The sequence below is a fragment of the Anolis carolinensis genome, chromosome 5 (assembly GCF_035594765.1).
Source record: "Anolis carolinensis isolate JA03-04 chromosome 5, rAnoCar3.1.pri, whole genome shotgun sequence".
In the NCBI taxonomy this organism is placed as follows: Eukaryota; Metazoa; Chordata; class Lepidosauria; order Squamata; family Dactyloidae; genus Anolis; species Anolis carolinensis.
This window is the reverse complement of record NC_085845.1, coordinates 84,995,747-85,017,177: the sequence shown is the minus strand read 5'-3', so window position 1 is coordinate 85,017,177 and position 21,431 is coordinate 84,995,747. Positions and strand designations below refer to the sequence as shown.

The 21,431-nt window shown below is 37.3% G+C and overlaps 1 protein-coding gene across 11 annotated transcripts in view; it reads right to left on the bottom strand.

Moving 5' to 3' along the window:
• Positions 1–315: 315 nt before the first annotated feature.
• orc5 (origin recognition complex subunit 5) overlaps positions 316–21,431 on the bottom strand; it is a 178,067-nt gene continuing 156,951 nt past the window's right edge. For 4 of the 11 annotated variants that reach the window (XM_062983508.1, XM_016993988.2, XM_016993991.2 and 1 more), the window contains 2 exons: positions 17,723–17,835; positions 4,053–7,189 (listed from right to left, as the gene is read on the bottom strand). In XM_062983508.1, coding sequence (XP_062839578.1) covers positions 7,012–7,189; positions 17,723–17,835 — 291 coding nt within the window. In that variant the 3' untranslated portion in view covers positions 4,053–7,011. Of the gene's footprint in view, positions 2,116–2,217; positions 2,425–2,819; positions 2,974–4,052; positions 7,190–13,078; positions 13,722–16,417; positions 16,490–17,722; positions 17,836–21,431 lie in introns of those variants that run through there. The other 7 variants (XR_010006976.1, XR_010006977.1, XM_062983509.1 and 4 more) reach the window with 7 other exon arrangements.

Genomic DNA, 21,431 nt, shown 5'->3' with positions numbered 1-21,431 from the left:
GGCAATGGTATCTGCCTGCTAATATTTCCCTGCAATATACTGTATATATGCCTCTTCTGGACCATAATATATTTCATCTAAGAACTTTATTCAACAGGACCATGTTCATTCATTTTTTTCAATCTCTCTAAGTTTTTAGAGTCACCCCTGCATCTCATACTAGTGAATTCTAGCTTAACTGAGCACCTTGTGAATCAGCCCTTTGTTTTCTTTCCCTGCCACTAGCCTTCAATGGATGTTAGACTGCTAGCACTTTCTTTACACTGAGCATAACTTCATTAATCTATGCCGTGTCAGGGTTTTTCATTTTTTCTAAAATGAAGTGCCTCAAATATTTTAACTTTTCCTCAGAAGTGGCTTATTTAAGCCCCTTGATCATTTTGGTTGCTCTTTTCTACACATACTCCAGCCTTTTCCTGAACATTCACAACACACATTTTTCTAAGAGTGCTGTCACCATAGAAGCAGTATGATACTGACTTTTGGATTCCCTTTTAAGAGTGTTGTCACCATAAAGGCAATATCAAACTGGCCATTTTCTTTTAGATTCTTTTTCTAATTTAGCCTAATATGGACTCTGCTTTTTTCAGAGCACCCCCACAATGGGCTAACATTTTCCTTAGCTATCCCCCATTCTCCAATATCTTTTCCTGCCACCTCAGATCCTGTCAGCATATATGTGACACTGGGATTTATTTCTCAATGTGCACCATATTTTATTTGCCTACACTGCATAGCATTTGACATTTCAGTGTTCATTTTTAAGAGATACTTTTGGAGCTCTTTGCAATCCCTTTTTGTTTTAACCATCCTAAAAATTGGGTGTGATCAGCAAATCTATACAAACCATACATTTATTACATTTCAATTCCTTTTCCACTTATAGCTAAATCGGGTCCATTAAAAAACACATATTTTTCTGCAAGCCCGCCAATAGTGATATCCATAAATTGCTTGCTGAACCTTCAGAAGATGGAATTGCAATGAAGTACAGAGAAAATCCATCTATCTGCCACTGCACCTTGGTGCGAGGAAGCAGGCAATGTTAATCAAACATTATTACTTGGGCATGTAGTAATCATGGAACTCTGCAAAAAGGTTTCTACCAGGGAACTTAAATCAGTCAGGTCCGGGTTTCATACTGTTTTTACAGAGAGCATATTTACATATCTATAAGACTGCACCCGCTGCTGTGCTCTTTACATCATGGAAGGGGGCACAAGTATAGTGCTTTGCATACATTTTAAGCACCCACATGCTATAGAGTGTTTAATTTTGTCCACAGAGCATTCCTAAATTTTTGCTTATCTGTAATTGACTGTCTGCCCGTACTCTGCACTAAATCAGTATAGCCCTACGCAGAGTAGCACTGTTTTTCTGAACCCCCGATAATCCAAATACTGTTTAACACAGCTCCATGCCCTCTGTTGTACTATACTTGGTAATAGCTTCTGCATATCACAGCAAGTCATATGAATACCTGCTGTGGCCTATTTATTGTTGATGATTGATAATGGGATTATTGCTCCTCTACATGAATCACAGAGTCTTAAATCACCTGCCCTCACTGAGGATGGAAGGATGATGATGGCTGAGCTCTGACTTATCAACCCAAGCCATAGACTCTTCGCCCCATTTCTGCAGGGTAAAAGCTCTTGGATCTGAGAACACATTATCTTGTCCTTCGCAATACTTGTCAAGGTATGCTGCTCATATATCAACAAGACTGTCCTTTGGTGCTGAATCTTCTAGAAAGAATGTGCTGAAAACTCATGGTACAACTCAAACTTACACTAGAACATTTTTTTAAAATAATATGTAACGCCATGGGAAAAAAATTATCTATTTAGAATATCTTCCAAATTGTTATTTCATTTGCTATACCAGTTGTAACAAAAACCATTCCTAATATTAGGAAGCACACAGGTCAATTATGAACTCCAGCCCTAATGAAAATAATTGATCTGGTATCAGTTATGAAGTTTTTATCTTAAGAAGAAGGATAGATTTTGAAATCAAGCAGCCATCTGCAGAACATAAGAGTAAGCCACCATCATTGTCTTGCCTCTGTTCAAGCAAGCTCTCCTCTTGAGGTCCATCTTCGATAAAGGCCACCTTTTAAAAGGAAAAACAACTAACTTCACACATCTCTGCATGCAGAAGAGAGAATACATTAGCACACTTGCTTCTGTGTTGTGCTCTACCTTTATTCTGCTTTCAGTGTCTTCTGACAAACACTATTCTAAATGGATCATCTCTTCTTCTCCAACTGGGGCACAAGGGTAAATATAAAAGGGAGGGGGAAAAGGAAGTATGATTCCCCCTCTCCTCCCTTTACTCTTCTGTGTTGCTTTTCCATCCCAACCAACATCATTCCAGGCAACCAGCGACAGATAGGAGTCATGTTGCGTCCACTGGTTGCTGCTACAAGAAGAAAGGGAGGGGACAGTAAGGGTCACTTCTGGTAGTGCCAAATCAGGCTTAGTGCTGCTGGATGGTCTCCACAACAGCCAGGGGAGTGGTGATCAAAACTATCCTGGGGTCAATCCTGAAAGCAACACTGCGGATCAGCTCTGAAATATAGAGTTAATGTAGATGCATCTAGAAGGCAATATACTTAAAAACATTCAAATGTTAAATATTAAATTTATACAAATATTAAAGAATACTATTACAATAAAACAATTAAATACAATTGAAATAAATAAAAAGGGCGCCCTGGCCTATTTTAAAAAATGTTTTGTTTTAAAGACTTGCCTGAATAAAAAGGTTTCAGCCTACTACCAAAACAACAACAGGGACATGGCTATTCTGGTTACCTGGAAAGGGAGCTTCAGAGTCCAGGGACAGCCATCACAGGTTTACAGCTTGGGTGTTCTCTTGGAATCATCACTAAGCCTGGAACCCCAGGTCTTGACGGTGGCTAGGGGAGTCTTCGTACAATCAAAATTTGTGCACCAGTTGCGCCCGTACCTTGAGAAGCCAGACGTGCTCTTGTTACATTTCATATAGACTACTGCAATACACTCTATGTGGGGCCACCTTTGAAGACTGTTCAGAAGCTTCAAGTAGTCCAACGGGCGGCAGCCAAATTGCTCATTGGAGCAGAGTACAGGGAGCATACAACCCCATGTTACACCAGCTCCACTGGCTGCCAGTCTGCTGCTGAGCACAATTCAAAGTGCTGGCTTTGGACTATAAAGTCCTAAATGGTTCTGGCCCGAACCTCTTATCTGTCCGAACCTATCTCCCTCTATGAACCACCCTGGAGGTTAAGATCTTCTGGGGAGGCCCTGCTCTCAATTCCACCTCCTTTGCAAGTGCGGTTGGTGGGGATGAGAGACAGGGCCTTCTTGGTGGTGGCCCCTCGGCTGTGCAACTCCCTTTCCAGTGAAATTAAATCAGCTCCGTCCCTCTGGATATTCAGAAAGAAACTGAAAACTTGGATATGGAACCAAGCCTTTGGAGAACAAGCAGTTCAGTAGGCAGCAATGAAGGAAGCGTAATACAATTGAAATGGCCCTGGGCTATGACTTCAGCTTTGTGTGTTTTTAATAGCTGATTTTACTGTTTTAATGTATTAGTGTGATGTTTAAATATGCTATAATTTTTATTTTTAATGTTTTATATTTATGTAGATTGTATCTGTTATTGTATGGCATTGAATATTGCCCACTTGGAAGCCGTTCTGAGTCCCCTTCGGGGTGAGAAGAGCGAGGTAAAACTATAGTAAATAAAAACATAAATAATATGCATTATTTAAAAAGCTCTTCCAATCATATTCATAGCCTCACAATTACACATGTTTACATTAAAAATGGCCTCTAAACACATTTTCAAGGAAGGAAGCTCACTTAAGAAACACTTATCCATTTGAAGTAAGCTTGTGAGAACTGAACTGTCAAATGAGAAATGTTTGTCCAACTTTGTCCATTATATATAAAAATATAATAAAGGACATTATGCATTTTATAAATAATGTAGTTATGTGATAATATAATACACTCTTATTATACACATAAATATACACTATTATATTAGATATTTATTTATTATATTTTATACATATTGTTTTGATATTATCACCCACTTGAAATTTCTCTTAATAAAGAACAGTTACAAATATACATAAATAAAATGAAATAAATATTAATAAAACACCATAAACTAAATACCAGTACTAAGAATTTCATTGTTTCCCTTATCTTGTTAAATTCTTCATCTTTGCCTTAGCATCTCTGCCTGTTGATGATAATTGGCCATTCAGTACAAATGTCACAGCATGTCTCCACAGAAATGTCAAATGCTTTCTGGCTTCTAGAAGCTTAGTTGCATTGAAAAAACGTTAAAATGGAATTCCACATGCAAATGTAATAATACCGCTTTACTTGCTCTGTTCTTTTGGGGCTTTTAAATAGCACTTTCTTGGTCAAAAAGTTCAGCAGATTTGGAAACTTTAATTCAGTGGGCAAATGCCAGGTGACGTATCTTTTCACCGATTTCTTTTTCATGTTTCTTTTGTCCCGTCACAATTCCAGAATCAATCCAATTTTGAAATGGAAAGTGCATATTTATCAAAAAGGCATGAGTACAAAATATGCTTCTGTTGTTCTTACTGTGTCATGAACCTGTTAACATATTATTAGCATAGTTTCAGAAAATTAATATTTCACCTTCTGGTTGACATAGCTGTACACTTAGTTTATCTCAGAACAAAGCAACCTAATCTCCTGCTACTTGTGCTTCTTCGGAAGACTTATTTAAAAACACAGAGGTCTCTTTTTTGTTTCACATTCAGTAAATTCAAAGTAACATAATGGCTACCAGCTACTGTACTTACAAAACGTTGTCTGAGGTGCTATGGTTTTAATCTAAAACACACTTAAAGAATTAGGTTCCAAGTACACGAAAATGTGCTCCAATTTAACTAGTCAATTGTGTTTGCCAAGTTCCAGATAATGATACAAAGGATGAAATCTAGGAATATTTAGTTGGGAGTAGTTCCGTTTCAATAATGGAGTGTCAGTGTCAAGTAAATAAGAGGATTGGATTAGAAATCAATAGACCTAATTGTACTTTGTGCAGAAGCTCTAGCTCTGAACAAAGTTAAGTCTGATAAATTAAAGGCAAGTAATATAGAAAGTAAAGCAATTTGATATTTAGCAAAGCCCCACACTCTGTACATCTTTTTATAACCTCTTTCATCCTATTGCTAACTCACCCCAATCTGCACCAGTCCTTGTCCTATGTCATTCCAGACATTAACATGAAAATTTCAAGTTATTTGCAAATATTACTCTTTGAAGCAGAAGTATCAACTAAACGAATACTGGTACATTGAGTAGCTAATATAAGTACATTAGCATATTCTCCTTCATTTGCATGTTCACTTTTAGGTACAGAGCTTTGATTTCCTTGGAGAAGATAATGCATCCAGTTCTGAGTGTAGTTAATTTGAAAGCAAGACAGGGTCGGTCAGAAATTTTCATAGCTTCCAAATTAATTAATGATCCTCACATACACTGGCCTAGTTTTGAAGAACATGGATTTTATAAGCACACAGCTCCATCACTAGATGATGAAACAGGAGCCCAATGTTCAAATTTGGCTCTTTAAGTCTATTTTGCATCTCCAGGCTGTAACTTTTCCTGATCATTTGCCTCCCCTTGAATACCCAAAGAGCAGTAAATCTTTAAGTTGGTTACAGTGCTTCCTGACACTGTTTAACAAGAACAATAAAACATTTTTCTTAAAAAACAGTGTACTGGTAGCCACTTGTGGATATTTTTTTTTACAATACAGAAAATTTTAGGCATAGTTAGGAATCCCTCAGAGCAAAAAAGTCTTATTGTAGAACCACAAAAATAGCCCATCCCTATGTCTGAGAAAGGCATTAAATCCTAAAGCTAGGCTGTTCATTTCTGGCTTTCATTCCAAAAATAACATACAAGTTGAGTAGAGTATCACCCCATTGGAACTCATCTGTTATAGAATGAGAGTCTCTATGATAAAATGATTGTTGCATGATTTCATTTGCTTACTCTTTTGAAATTAATTGGCATTCGTGGCTGCAGTTTTGAGATGGCTTTGCAAGTCAGTGTTTCCTGATCTGGCATGAGATCTCAACAAGGCCTTGAAATTACCATTATTGTGCAAAGGTTCTTCACAGGTAATAGGTCCTTAATCATTGCTCCCTCTTAAAGCCAGTTCTTATCAGCCTCAAATAGTTTCAACAATTGGTAGGTGTCTCTGTTTTCTTCCACTTTCTTTTGCTTTCCTTTATCATGATGACGGGTTACATCAGGACACTTTCCACTGTGAATTGCCAAGAGGTTCTGTACAAGCCAAGTACACGTTGTTCAGATGGTACTCTGTTTTGGGCCTTCAAATTCCCACCTGTGCCTTAAGCTTTGTCTGCCGGATACGGGTGGGCCAACTTTGTTGCTTCCACTATATCTGCTATTGCAGCTATTGCAATATAAATTGGTGGAAAGACAGGTAATGACAGGGTGAATAAATTGTCAAAATGTGGTTGAGACAGTGCTCGAAGTTTTGGAGGAACTTTTAATTTTTGCTTCTCATAGTTCATGAGTAAACCAGTTTTTTTTAATCTGAAAAATTTGGGGTGGTGGTGGTTTGAACTCCTAAATCCTCCCTTCCTGGCTACAGGATTGCTCCTGAAATTAAATCAGTCACAAAAATAAAGGTTGTAAAATCTTATGACCAAATCCTGTATCATTCCTAGAGTTCAAATGATAATGTCTTATCCAATTGATGGCTGATATCATGTGGCACCTTTAAAAAGTTCTGGCAAAGAAGCACCAGTAAAGAAGATTGCAAATGCTGCAATTGATCTGATGGAGTGAGCTTTGATTGACGTCAGAAGTGGCTCTTAGCAAAAGTGTAGGCCAGACAAATAGTCCGAACATTCTTTGTGGGGTGGCATGGTGACATTTCTTAGGACAACCGTAAGAAAGGAACAATGATATGGGCTGACAAAAAAGAGTAGTTCTAATGACATAAATAGTACGTGTTCATATGACATACCAGAAGATTTTTTGAGATTTGTTCAAGGTTCAGGAAAGAATACCAGTTAGACTGAAATTGTAGATCACCTTTGGGGAAGGTATTCTTACTGAAGTACAGGAACAGGTCATCAGACTGGAGAGCAATAAGCCCAGATGTGTTGCTGAAAAGAAAGATGAATTTCATAGTAAGAAGACATTCATCCACAGAAGCATGAGGCACAAAGGGAGTGTTCATTAACTGAACTAAAGATAAGGACCAGAGGATCAGTAGTGGATACAGATGTGCAGGACTCTTAAAAATATCTGTACCATAGGGTTGATGAATACTTTTGCTGAGTATCTGGATGCTGGTGGGATACCATGGCTTCAGAAACAAAAGGAAAAGGTCTTGTTTGCAAAGGGGAAGTAAAAAAAATGAAGGATTGTGGCCATATCCACAGAAGACAGAGGCAGATCTCTATTCAGAAACATTCTTCCCAAGAAGCTTCCCAAACTCTGACCAATTGAGGGTAATGAAGGATGCAATTTGCCACTCCATCAAGGCAAGAGTCTTGATGTCTGAATATATAACCCTGCCTCTAATATGTGAAGAAATTGTGCATGTGTTGGTAGGTGTACGTATTGCTCTCTTGATGGCTGAAGGAAGATGGTAAACCATGTCTACTGGGCCCAGAATGGAACCACTAGGACTGCTGAAATGTCATTTCCAGCATGTTTTATCACATCACATCTATTATTTTATCTACTTCATTGGTAATTTTATTAGTTTGTTTACAATCCTAGTGAATGCATTTAGATTCAAGCAACAGTAGGTTGTATCCCATGGTTAATTAAAACCCAATAATGTATATAACCTGTGACACAAATTCATTCCACTTCAATGTTTTGGAAGTAGAATGAATGTGTCATAAATTACACATTATACTCTCCAACCAGGCTGATCTGACCAATGCTAAATCAAGAGAAGAATGGTAGCTAAACAAAATTCTTTTTTTACTGAAAGAAAACAGTATATGAATTTTGGATTTTTTAAAATGTATTGCTAAAGCCAACACTTTCTTCTTAGAATCAATGTGATGCATTATTCTGCTCTTATATGGAAGTTTCAAACTCCCTTCCCTTTGGTGGTTCTTACATGGATTCCTGCCATGGAGACTTGCCTCTAATATGAAAGCATCCAGTACAGAAAATGACATGCAATGGCTCATTCTCCAGATTTAATTAATACTATGACAACTTGGCAATAAAGCTACAGTAGAGAAAAAGACTCCTTGGGGAACTGCCAATTGTAAGCTGCAAAGAAGCTGTTATTTTTTAAATTATATATCTAAAGTAACATATCAAACATCCAAAGATTCCAGGAAGGCAATTACATTTTAAAAAAAGAAATAGTATAAAAATTCTGTTTCTTAACTGAAAAATAAAGTATTTCCACTCATCTGAAAAGAAAATCTTGAAGGTATCTTTCCCAAATGAATTTTATTAGATATAAACTCTTCTAAATTTGAACTTTTAGCAACCAAGCAAATCTTCTTGCATACAAAACATATATTGTTTTTTTTCTCCTGTGAACAATATCTCGTTTCTTTTACTTTCACCTGCCAAGTCTACAGTTCAAAACTGTGTTTAATATCTTATGCAAAATATCAAGCGCTCTGAAATTTGCCTGACATTACCCAGATTGTTCATGATTTCACTTGCAATTTGAATGAAATGAAATTTTAATAGCACTTAAAATGCTTATAACATTTATTCCATATCAGGTTTTTTCCAGTTGACCCCAAAGCTTGATTTAAAAATGTTTGATATGTCAACCAAAGTGTAAATATCAAATCTGGTCCAAATCAGTCCACAAATGGGCATATTAGATCAAAACCCAGATATTAAAATGTTTTGATCAAGGTGCTTGAAGTACTGATAAAGTGGATCCAAAATTTTTACGCTTTTTGTTTTGATTCCCTTAGATAGCACAGGTTTGATGATTCTATGATTAAGCAGCTGGATCTGTATAGTGTAAAAGAGAACCTTATGATACAGATGTTTATGAATATTGTTGCTGATTGTCAGTAAGGACAAGACACAATCCCAATTATCTGATAAAAATTCTCAAGTAGTGAGTACAAAGCACATTTATTAAGAGTGGGAATCCAGTCATTACACAATTTTGAGTAGATGCAGGATTCAGGAAAGAGAATTGAGTACCATATGAAGGTTTCTATAAAATAGATTCAAATGTCTACCTTGTTTGTTCCACTTCCATATTTAGCTCCTGACATTTATGTATAGCTTGCTTGACAGATGTGAGTTTCAGTCTCTTCCCTTCTTCTTCCAGTACATGTTTAGTAGAACTGAACATATTTTTATTTTGGTTACACTTGAAACCATGAGAGCATACTGTAGTCTTTTTTTTTTCAGTCTTCCAATAACCTCTAAAATTCTCAGAATTGTTACAGGTCTCAGGCCTTGCCATGCCTAACTCTTTCAACAGCCAATGATGGGGAAACGCCACCCTCCAGTATATTTGCTTGGTCCTATACCAGTTCAACACTCTTATTTTATTCTCATCTTATACTGTCATGCTAACAAGTGGAAGTATTCCACCTTTAGTTTATCTACCAAAGCAAGTACAGGTGTTTGCAGTAAACTGATTGGTGTTTCTTCACGCCTCACAACTTTCTTGTTCAATTATGAATGCTGAATTTGGTTTCCAGACAGTTACAAAATGACTTCTGTTTAAAATAATGCTTTTGGAAAAACAGACAAGATGATCTCAGTTTACCATGGCTCCAAAATCAAAATGACGTACTGTTAGCTGAAAATTGCAACTCACTTGAGAGAGTCAGGCTGCTGAGTATCATTTTGTAAGAGAATTAAGCTCAGCAGTGTGGCAAGTGCTTCATCATCCAATAATTCATAGCTCTCTGCATCTCAAAAGCTAACAGGTTTGCAGCTTGAAGCAAGCAGCTGGCATGGAAATACAGTTTGTGATGTGACAGAAATACTGATGATTACTAAATAGTGCTTTGTATATATTTTCACAAATACATGGGTAAGTCCAACAGTGAATGTGCACTGCATAGATATTCTATTCATGTGTGTTGCTTTAGCATCTTATCCACAAAATGTATCATATGTTACAGTGAAAGCCCATGAAGCTATGGTGCAATGCATATTCATGCCTGCTTATTGGTACTTCATACCTCTTACCTTCCATAACCAGTGTTTTGCAGTACCTTAATTTTAAATCTATCCAGATCAAAATTTGGATTGGAAACTTGGATTGCAGCTGAAATTGAACAATTACTATAATGAACCTGAACCTGCCACATTCAGGAATGGTGGCGTCAAGAGTCAGACGCCAATTTGAGAGCAAACAGAGTTTATTCAAGAGATAGCCCAAAAAATAGACACAAACACAAAAGATGGCTTTAAACACTTAACTTTCAGTGTTTTAAAGCAGTCCAAACAAAAATATATCAATAAGTATGCTTTAGCAAGCAAACCGGATTATCCAAGAAAATAATCCAGATTAAACAAAAGGTGCTTCAATTCAGCTCTAAACAAACTAAGTTGGCTTAGAAAAGCGGCCAAAACAAAACAAAGACTTGGAAATTCCCAAAAAAACTCCCAAGAGTCACAAGCTAGCAGTTTTAACACAAAGCTCTAAACAGAAACCAAAACCGGGCAAAGGAGCTTGTAAACAAACTTGGAGCAAAAGGGAAGGTATGGCTCCAAGCCCTTACTGCAGCAAGCAACAGGCTTTGGGGATTTAAAGGGACAGTGCAAGAAGATGTCGTCAAACCGGTCCGGAGTCAAAATAGCAGGAACAGCAGCAAACTGCTTCAAGAGTGCAGGTAATGCCAGGAGCTCAAGGGACAAAGTGAAGAGACGTCGTCAGGTTGATCCAGGGTCAGGACAGGAGACAGCAGCAGGGTCAGGAGGCAAGCCAGAAGTCAAGAGTCGTGGGTAGACCAATCAGAGAGCGAAGGCAGAAACAGGGTCGAATTCCAGTCCAAGGTCCAGAAGTTGTAGTCATCAATTCAAGGTCCACAAAATGGCACAAAGAGCCATGGCAACGGAGGCAACAGCAGCTAAAAATAGTAATAACAGTGCAGTCCAGGAAAACCCACACAGTTCCAGCCCTCCGTTGCAGAGCAACCCAGATAAACTTACATCTGAAGCAAAGTCCCAGTCCAGTCTTCTTTAACACGTACAGGAATCCCAATGGCGCCCAGCAACACCTTGCCACACGCAAAGTGAAGTGACCAAACATTCCCAATTTATCCCAATTCTCCCTGGGTGTCCAAACACCAACACCCAAAGAGCAGGTGTCCCAAATCCTTAATCTGAATCAGAACTCCACACAGCTAAAGCTCGTGGATCGGGCGTGCCTAATTCTTCATCAGAATTCCAATCATCCTGCCCACGCCCAACACCATGCACACCTGAGGATCCATCCTCCCTCCTCCAAACAGACCAAGTGGGATCTGCTTCTGAAGATACCCAAGGTTCAGCAGTATCCACGGGCCCCAATTCCCCAGGCATCTCCGGTGCCCGTGCCCAGTCAGTGCCCACTTCCTCAGCCACCACCTGTTCCCCAGCATCCATTTCTTCCACAGACTCTCCATCTGAATCTTCCATAGAAGATTCCCCATTGAGGTCCCTAATTCTCTTTCTGTGCAAATCCTCCAACGAGCCCTCCTCACGATGGTTTTTCCTTCCTCTCCTGATCCCACCACTATCATTCACAGTCCCCGAAGGCGCAGTCACAACAGGTGGTCTATTTGTCAAATAGCATGGTCACTCTAAGTTATCACTATTTATTTTATTTATTTATGTACAGTATTTATATTTTGCCCTTCTCACCTGAAAGGGACTCAGGGCGGCTCACAATGTACATATATATATAGCAAACATTTAATGCCATTAGACATAGAGCATACAGACACAGACAGAGACACAGAAGCAATTTAACATTTTCCAGCTTCCGGCTTCATGAGGGAATGCTCGATTCCGGCCACAGGGGAAGCTGCTGCTTCATCATCCACTGTGACACCAAGTCCTTGATAAAGTACCTCCTCATTCTTCCGCACGCTGCTGGACGTTTTTATGGTGTCATAAATTAGTTAAATTAGCTTCCCTGCATAAAGCGGTACCTAAATTTCCTACTCGACATATGCAACTATCTTTCGGGTTGCTTAGGTCAACAACGAACTAGGCTATTTAATGGTCGGGCTCTCAATCCGACCCAGGCTAACTTCGAACTCATGACCTCTTGGTCAGTAGTGATTTATTGCAGCTGGCTACTAACCAGCTGCACCACAGCCCGGCGCACTAGCTCTTGTCTTTCATGTCACTGCATTTTCATGCAGGGGGAGAGGTCAACTGTGTTATTTACTCTTTGCTGCCCTGGAGGAGATTCCATTTCAGTGATAAAGAGGACTGTCACTGTACAAAGTATATTAAACAAGATTCTATAAAGTTTTCTTACATCTGACCCTTCTAAAAAGGCTTCAGTGTTATGTAATACTCAAGCGCAAAATAAATGATCTTCAAACGAGGTCATTTTGCCCCAAGTCCACATACTTATTTTTAGACAGCCTGCATTGTGTCATGAAAATACAGAAGCAAGGTTTCCAATCTGAACCCCAGAGGGCGGCGGGGGGTTCAGAAAAAAGGATTTAAAAAAATAAGTTGCAGAAGTTCAAAAGGCATGAGAGAATACTCCAGCTGCAGAATTGTCTCCTTCGTTGTATGAAGAAAATGACACTGAGCAGATACAATTAGGTTCTGCAAGCACATCACTTATGTCATGACATCATACTGGTTTGTTGTTTTGTTCTTTTCATGATGCATGTATGAGACTCAGAGAGGATTCTGGAAAGCCATCTAGATTTTATAGGTCTTCTCTCTAGGTTAGATATGCTTTAGTCTTCCAATATTATGTGCCAGTCTTTAGCTAAGGGATTACTTTGCCAACACGCACTGCTGCTTTTGAATATAAATGTAACATGACAAGAACAGAAAAAAACTAAGGTGGCTGGAGAAAACATTTTTAAGAGCAGGTTTTAATAGATGATATGTACAAAACAGATGGGGTTTCATTCTACAAGTAACTGGACAGAATTAAGGAATGAAAGAAAAGCATCCCCTCAGTTTGTTTTTATGTTTACTGCATTTGCTCTTCCATTCTCTTCTAAACGGTGGCCTTAGGACCAAGCTGTTTTGGCAGTCAAATGCAAAAGGCTCCCACAGTGAGGAAGTGAAAAGACTGGGCATACAAACAAGGCTATTGCCATGTTCAAAGCACAGGGGATACTTCAACATAACACAAAATACAATCCTAAATAAAATACGTTTCAGGCAATTTCAGTGTTAAGATAACATCATTAAGAGCAGAACAGATTGTGCTCAGTCCCTGCTGTTTATAATTAACACATTTTTTTCTGAATACTCCAGGGTCTCGAGTAAAGAGTCCTCTGCTCAGATCTATCCAGACCAACTAGAGTGTTTTTATCAAGTCCCATGCAGAGTCGGCACCTGTTTTGGACAAATCCAATGGAGCCCAAAGTCTCTTCTCCTCTGATGGCTGAAGAAGACAAATCAGTTGCATCTTGCCTTCGTTGTCATCAAAATCCATATGGTCTTCACAAAAAGTCATATAAGTATTTTATTATGTCAAAGTTCACAGTCCTATAAACAACAACGCAGTACATTAGTATCTCACAACCTCTGAGGATACCTGCCATAGATGTGGGCGTAACATCAAGAGAGAATGCTTCTGGAACATGGCCATACAGCCCGGAAACTCACAGCAACCCAGTGATTCTGGCCATGAAAGCCTTCAATAACACAATTTTGTTTTGGTCCAGTTCTTCAGTCTGTTAAGGTCATTATGATTTTGATCCTGTCTTCTGGGATATTATCTACCCCTCATAATTTTGTGCTACCTGTAAATATGATAAGCATGCTCTCTATTTCATCATCCAAGTAACATATAAAGATGTTGAGCAACAATGGAGACAGAACAGTACCCTGTAGCACCACATTAGTCACTTTCAGGATGAAGAAGAACCCTCAATGAACATTTCTTGGTTTCAGTCCATCAATCAGTTACAAATTCACTTAACAATAGCACTGTATAGCCTATATTTTAACAGTTTGTCTGTGAGGATACCACAGCGAACCTTGTCAAAAATATTTTGAAAGATATATTACATAAATAGCGCTCCCTTGGTCTACAAAGCTTGTATCACATCAAAAAAGGGTAAGATTAGTTTTGAATGATTTGCTCAGGACCTCTTCTCCTCTGTTCGTTGGTTTGAAGATGGGGAAATATCTGCCCTCCTTCAGTCTGCTTTTTGAAGATGCAGAAAATATTTGCCTTCCTTCAGTTTCTTGTTCTCTAAGAACTATTTAAGATTATTGACAGAGTTTACATTGTAAGTTCCATGCAGTTCTTCTGGTCTTTGAAACTTGAATTCATTGAGAATGGTTAAGTATTCCTGTACTAACTATTTAGCTATTCTGGCCTGCAGGCTCCTAACTGCATCATTTGTTCTATTTTCTCCAGATGGCACATGATTTGCTTTTGGAAGAGGACAGAGGCAAAAAAAAGGGTTGAGAAGTTCAGTATTTTCTCTGTCCCGATTGCATTTCTTCATTTTCTCCATGCAGTTGCTATGATTCCCTTATTCTTCCTCTTGCTCCAGATATAGTCAGTAAACCCCCTTTTGTAACTTTACATGTCTACTGTAAGCCTGAGTTAATTCTGAGTGTTTTAGCTTTTCTGACGTTCTCCCTTCAAGTGATCACTTAGTGAAAATGTAACTGATCTTATTCATATTCCTCAACCTTATCCCAATGTAACAAGATAAAAAGTTAAACAATTCAATTTTCACTGCATCTGAGCCACCACTTTGAGCACCCAGATCATGAATGACGGTGGGGTAGAAGAACATTTCCTGCTACCACACCAATAACCCAGTTGCACAGAAGAAGTGGACCTGGATTTTGTCTTTAAAGGTTTTGAAAACTTTAAATGTTTGTCCATTTAAGCCATAAAACAAAATTTAGCTCAAGAATCAGAGAGGTTTTCTTAGAGTTTCTTAGAGGTTGTGGAGCTCTGGTTAGTAAATTAGAATTATATAATTTTCTCCTATATCACTGTGATATAGCAGAATTATTTACTTAGCTCCAATCTCTGATATATCTGATATATCTCAATACTTATACACAAACATTAAAAATCTGGAAAAAAAACCAAAAAAGAGAGAGGTTTTCTTAAGGTTAGTAAACACGGTAAACTATTTGGAGATTATAAAATAGCAATCTTGTTGAACATTCAGTTCTTCTTCTAAAGAATCTTTCAGTATTATATATGATGCAACTCCATCTAATTTACAGTCTGTATTATTTCTTTCTGTACTCATGTTTTTAGCTAAATGGGGGCACTCCAATAGGAAAAAATCAATCTATTTGATACTTTGTGAGAATGAAAGATACCCTCTATGGAGTGAAACCTTCCCCATTTTCTCAAACTTCTGATGGACAATATTCCAATTCTGTGGTATCCTTTTTTATACTGGACCAAAGTTATAAGGTAGGATTTTAAAAAGGAGGCCATGTTACAAAAAAAGCGCAAAAAATATGTAATGCTAAAGACTAACTAGCTCTCTTATTTGTCATATAATTTCCTAATGCCATGTTTTTGCTTCAACTTTAAGGAAATACCATGACACAGAAAACATGAGACTTTCTCTAGCTCCAGAATTTTACATGATACTGATGAAGTCTACTTAATTAGCACATTGTAAACTTTAAAGATATATGGTGTGCTATAGTTGCTTTTATGTTAGACGTTGATATAAAACAGTGTTCTCTGGCAAATGTTAAGCTTCCTAGATAAAATACCACAATCAATTGTTTAGCCTAACGATAACCAGTAAAGACCTTGTGTGTAGTTCTGTCCAATTAACTGATATCCTGATCCTAGACATTTGCATTGGTGAAAGAAAAAATTAAGAAGAAGCTGAATCAGCACGTAGACAAAACTGAACCTATTTTTATATAGAAACTATTACGAACTACTCAATGAAATCAGAAATAAAATCTACTTTATGATTAAAGTAATCCAGAGATTGAAGAACTTCTTAAAATAACAGAATAATAATTAACTTTATCACTGCAGTTAGACAGTCTTGAATTAGGATTTAGACATATGGGTTTTTAATTACTGCAGTCTTTGAAAACTTTCCTATTTATATCAGTAAACTGGCAACTGTAAATATATACAAAAGAATCCGCACAGAGAAATGTCCCTTCGTCATAAGTCAGTAGGTAAAACATTCCTAATAAAGGATTTAGGCTAAATCCAGTGCTACACTCACACTAATAACAGGACTTCTCTCCTGCTGCCATCTCAGCACAAAAAGCTTCCTCCAGGGATCTTTCTGGACTTCCTGGGTCGGTTTTTAGAGCATGCGAAGAGAAAAGAGGGGGAATCATCTTTCTACTTCTACTTTTAAGCACCCAAGAGATACAGTCATTGTAAATATAATTTATGACTGATTTAATAATGGCAGTGGGTGTTTAAATATCTTATAAAATGTTTCTTGTCTCCTTTGGGGTTTTGATAAAAAAATCAAAGTAATATTGTAGCATGATGATTAGACATTATGTAAATCTCCTATATTGTCTTCTTCAAAGTCCAAGTCCTACATTAAACGATTCTCCGAATGTAAATTGAAACCCAAAATAAATGAAGCTAAACCTAATATAAATCTACCAATATGTACAATTTCTCATTTACAATTAAGTTAATTTTGAAGGATGCTGATGAATTAACCATGCCTCTAGCACGTAACAAATAAACAGAGCGCCAAGCAATCCAGGCTCTGCTTAAAGATTTGCTAAGCATGTGAAACACACAAAGCATTTAGAGATTGCCAAGAAAAAAACTATTGAAAGAATAATGGCTGATAAATAAAATAGGAAAAAGGTGAAACCATGAATAATTTGACTTCCCAGGAATTTCAACGCATTGTTCTTACTGCAAAATCCACTTTGCTAAAAGCTAACAGTTGACCTTCTATATTTGTGAGGGTTAGGGGTGGCGGATTTTCATGAAAGTGGAAAAAATGTGAATATCTACAGACACCCCCTTTAACTCTTGATATATATAATGCCAGATACTTGCTTCTGCTTTTGGAAGGATTAATCTCAAATACTTTCAAAACCTTGCTGTAGAGCTTGTGCTCATTTGTTCTAAAGGCAGAAGCCAATGACTGGTAGGCTTCTCCACCTCTGCTGACCTTTTGCCTTTGGAACAAAGAGAAAAGTGTTTCTTCTTGCACTTTCCAAAGGAAGCAGCTGATGGCTGGTGAGTTTGCCCACCCCTCGGCAGCAAGGCTGTTGCCCCTTTTGGATTTGGAATTTGTTAAGGTTCAGTATTTACACTGAGCCACAGATTCGCTGACCCAGGTTTTTTGGGTTTGATTTTTTTGACTGAAATTTCTAGATTCATACATGAGTACATGCAGTATCTTCAATTATGTTTTCTTTATTCCTGGATGCCCCAAGGTTCATTTCTACAGGAATGTCTAGATACTGGGAAATAACGCAAATTGTGCTACGAGATACTTCACAATGCCTAATAGTATTTTTTTCTATTATAAGACTGTAGCAGGGCTTACCTTGAAATTGCTCGAATGAAATCTAAAGACACATTGCATTTGTATCTCGGTCCATTAAGCTGGTCATCATGGCCTACCAAGGTTAACAGCTGGAGTGTCACAAGGGAAGTGATCTAAAAAAGGGAGAGAAAATTATATTGGTCGCCCTTTCATCAGAGCAGCTGTCACTACAGTGGTAGTACAATCACTTTGCTCACTGCCTATATGTGAAGTGTCTCATACACCAGGTCTTGTGGATGTAAATCTAAACATGATCAGGGAACATAAAATGTAAACCAATTAAAGACAAGATATAAAACACATAAGTATTGATGAAATAGAAAGTGGTGAAAATGAAAAAGACTGGTCTGAAACATGAATGGTCATTTAATGCCCTGGCTTCTACAGATGGGACTTTGTGGTCAGTCTAGGTTCTGCCAAGGGTATAAATGAGGTCTAAACACACAAAACTGTCTTTCTAACAGTATACTTATATCTGTTTGTGGTCTGTAAACAAAAAAACAAAACTACATCAAGGTACATATGTACCATGGTAACCTCATTTCTAGCTGCCTTTTCCACTATCCTATTGTAATAAAGTTTGAAATGTCTATTTGTCTTAAAATAAAGGCAATTTAGTCTGCTGGTATGAGATTTGACATGGAGAAAATATCTGGAGAGAAGTGTTATTTTCTGTTTAATTGTGCAGTACTTACTTTGAAAGTAGTTGCTATACTCCAGAAACTTTGTTTTTGTGGCTGCCACAAATTATAGTTAATTGGCTGAGACTCTATGAGATATTCATTGAAAAATTATAGCAAAATGTGTTGCAGGATGTCTCGCAAAACAACATTTTTGCAGTTTAATAAACTTTTTCCATGTTTTATGATAGAACCAATTAGGAAATGACATAACACAGGGACAAAAATTGTGTTACACAGTGTAATAAAAAACAAATTCCCTTCTAACTTTTAAAAACTGTCACGTGTTTGAGTTTCTCTCTTAATAGGTTTCATTTATCTTTTCTGAAAAATAAGTAAATATTTAAAAAAGTAAATACAATGGGACATCTGCTACTAAAACTTTTTAAAATGTAACTCTCAGCCATTCTTAAACAGATTTTTTTAAAGGAAGAAAACTGTACATTTTCAAACCAGGAACAGATTTTTTTTCCAAATTTGGTTACATAGTGTTATTCAATAATATTTACATTTTTTAACAAAGAGTGTTAGTTAATATTATCTTCCTCAATGTTTTTGTGTGCAAAACATTATTTAAATTTGGAAAGGTCAAGAATGAAAGGATATTGCATACTGTTTTGGCTGACAATTCCTTGTGCACTGCTAAAAATGTGAGGCTTGAACATTCATGCTTTACTATCATTCAAGAAATGGAAACGGTAATTTAAGAGACAATTGAACGTACAAACTCACATGCATCTTAAAACTACCGAAATATATATACATGCCTTCAAATTGTTTGTAGACATGGCGATCCCAAGAATTTTATATAGATTTGTTAGGCAAGTAATACTCAGAATTGGTTTAATCGGGTGCTTCTTCTGCAATATGTCCTATTCATGTTCATTGGAAGTCTCCCATTCAAACAATAACCAGAGCTGACCCTACTTCCAAGATCAGTCAAATCTGGTGACTTTAAGATATTTTGGTTCCTCATGGAAGTGTACAGTAAATTAAAGCACGTGTTAAGTTTCATGTGGTAAGAGTAATAAGCAGCCTCCCATATTGTGCTTGTTTAAATTATGTTCACTTACAGTTTACCTCTATGCACCTTCACTCAGTAAACAATACTGACATCCTTTAAGTCCAGAAGCCTAGGAGGTTGTGTACTGCCTTATGACCCTGGCAGTTGAAGTAGGTGGCAAATCCAGAAAGTTTTACTGATTGCCTGGTGGACCATATTATAGTTACTGGACTGCATCCAACTTGGTAGGATTGTGCAGGGTGCATTTAGCCTGACAGAGCACAAGTACTGTGTGTGTCTGTCTACTCTTAAAGATTAATTCAGAATGTATTCCCCACTTTATTATTTATTAATATAGCTCTATTAGTACACATAGAAGATTGTAAAAATAATGTTTATAAAGAGGAATATGTCCTTACTATGTACAGATGCAGTTTCATTTTTGCTTCATAGGAATGCAGATCATGGTTTAGTCAATAAAAGAGTAAATGTGTTCCAAGCAGAAGGTTCAGCAAAAGAGTAAACAGGCCTCTCCTATAACTCCCATTACCTGATTCTATAGTACAAGAAGCAATGCCGGGTCACAAGATGGGATAAAATGTCGGCAGAAAAGTCCTGGTTCCACATTTTGAAAACAATATATGAAATAATTCCACATAGGAACTAGCCTCATATATAGACACTATACCTCTGCTAGTGAAAGTGTTTCTACTAAAAATAATAATACCAACAGATAGTACTTTAATTTTTTTTTAGAAATAGTGATAATGTTATGTTTTATAAAGTACATAATATTGCCGTGATGTACTGGAAGTGCAGTCTCTCAGTTGTCCTTGGTTCACTGGCCTGTAGACAAAAGCCCAATTCGATTTCATTTTGAGACCCTGGCCAATCTAGCCTTTGAATTGAAGATATAATCTTCTACAGAGATTAAGAATATCAAGAACACTACACAAGAAGCACAAGACTATTGCAACAAATTACAATTAATGTTGCTAACATGAAGTAGTTGAGGATCAACTTAGATTGTCCACTTGTTAAGTAGTCAAAACGTATCTACTAAACCAGAATGAATTGTACTGAGCTAGTATTTGCTATGCATAATACCTGGATATTAGCATTTTAAAACTATTTTGCATCCTTACAGTTATGAATCCAAGTTGCTAAGATTTACAAACAGTACCTTTTGCACACATTTAAGCTTTGTAACTCCCCCCTCCCCCAAACACACATTGTCAAACAGACTGCCACAGAGAAACAACTTACACTAAAGATATTTCTACTCCTCCCAAATTTTGTTTGGTAATTCAGGAAAAATATATTATGAACTCCTCTATGTTAAGGAAGAAAATGGCTCTTCATTCAGTCAGGCCCTTATTCAGTCAACGATGAAGCATAATAGAGTAATCTGTTATTACAACTGCTCTTTTACAACCCAGTGCACCATTATTGGCTAATCATTTTAGCAGGGTATGCTTGCAGCTGGCCTCTTACTCTCCAAGACTACCAATGAAATAGGTCATATTCCACAGCAGGAATAGCATGAGGCTCATAAAAGCTCCCAGAAAATACACCAGCTTAGATGGCTTGGAGCTGGACCCATCTAAATATTATGGAGGCTTCAGAATTCAAAAGTGACCCTGCCATTGCATTACAAATGTGCCAGTCTCTGCATTAACTACAAAATTGTGATCAATTACCTCTTCTTTCCACAAAATGCAATAAAATGGAACAGAGGTCAGTACTGTAAAATAGTTCCCTATATTTTCCGGCCATAAATCTAAAATGGCATCAGGCTGGATATGAAATTTCTGATTAATGTTTCAAGCATAACATGGTAGAGTAGATACAAAGGTTTCGGTTGTCATGTAAAGACAAGACAAGGTTGCTTAGCAGGGTACAGTGCGGCGTTAGCCAGCAGTTTGATTTTCATAATTCTCCAATGATAAACTTCAAGGCAATTCATGCATGACAAATGATTTGTACACTATTTGTTTTTCTTTTTCTTCCATAAATACACAAACTA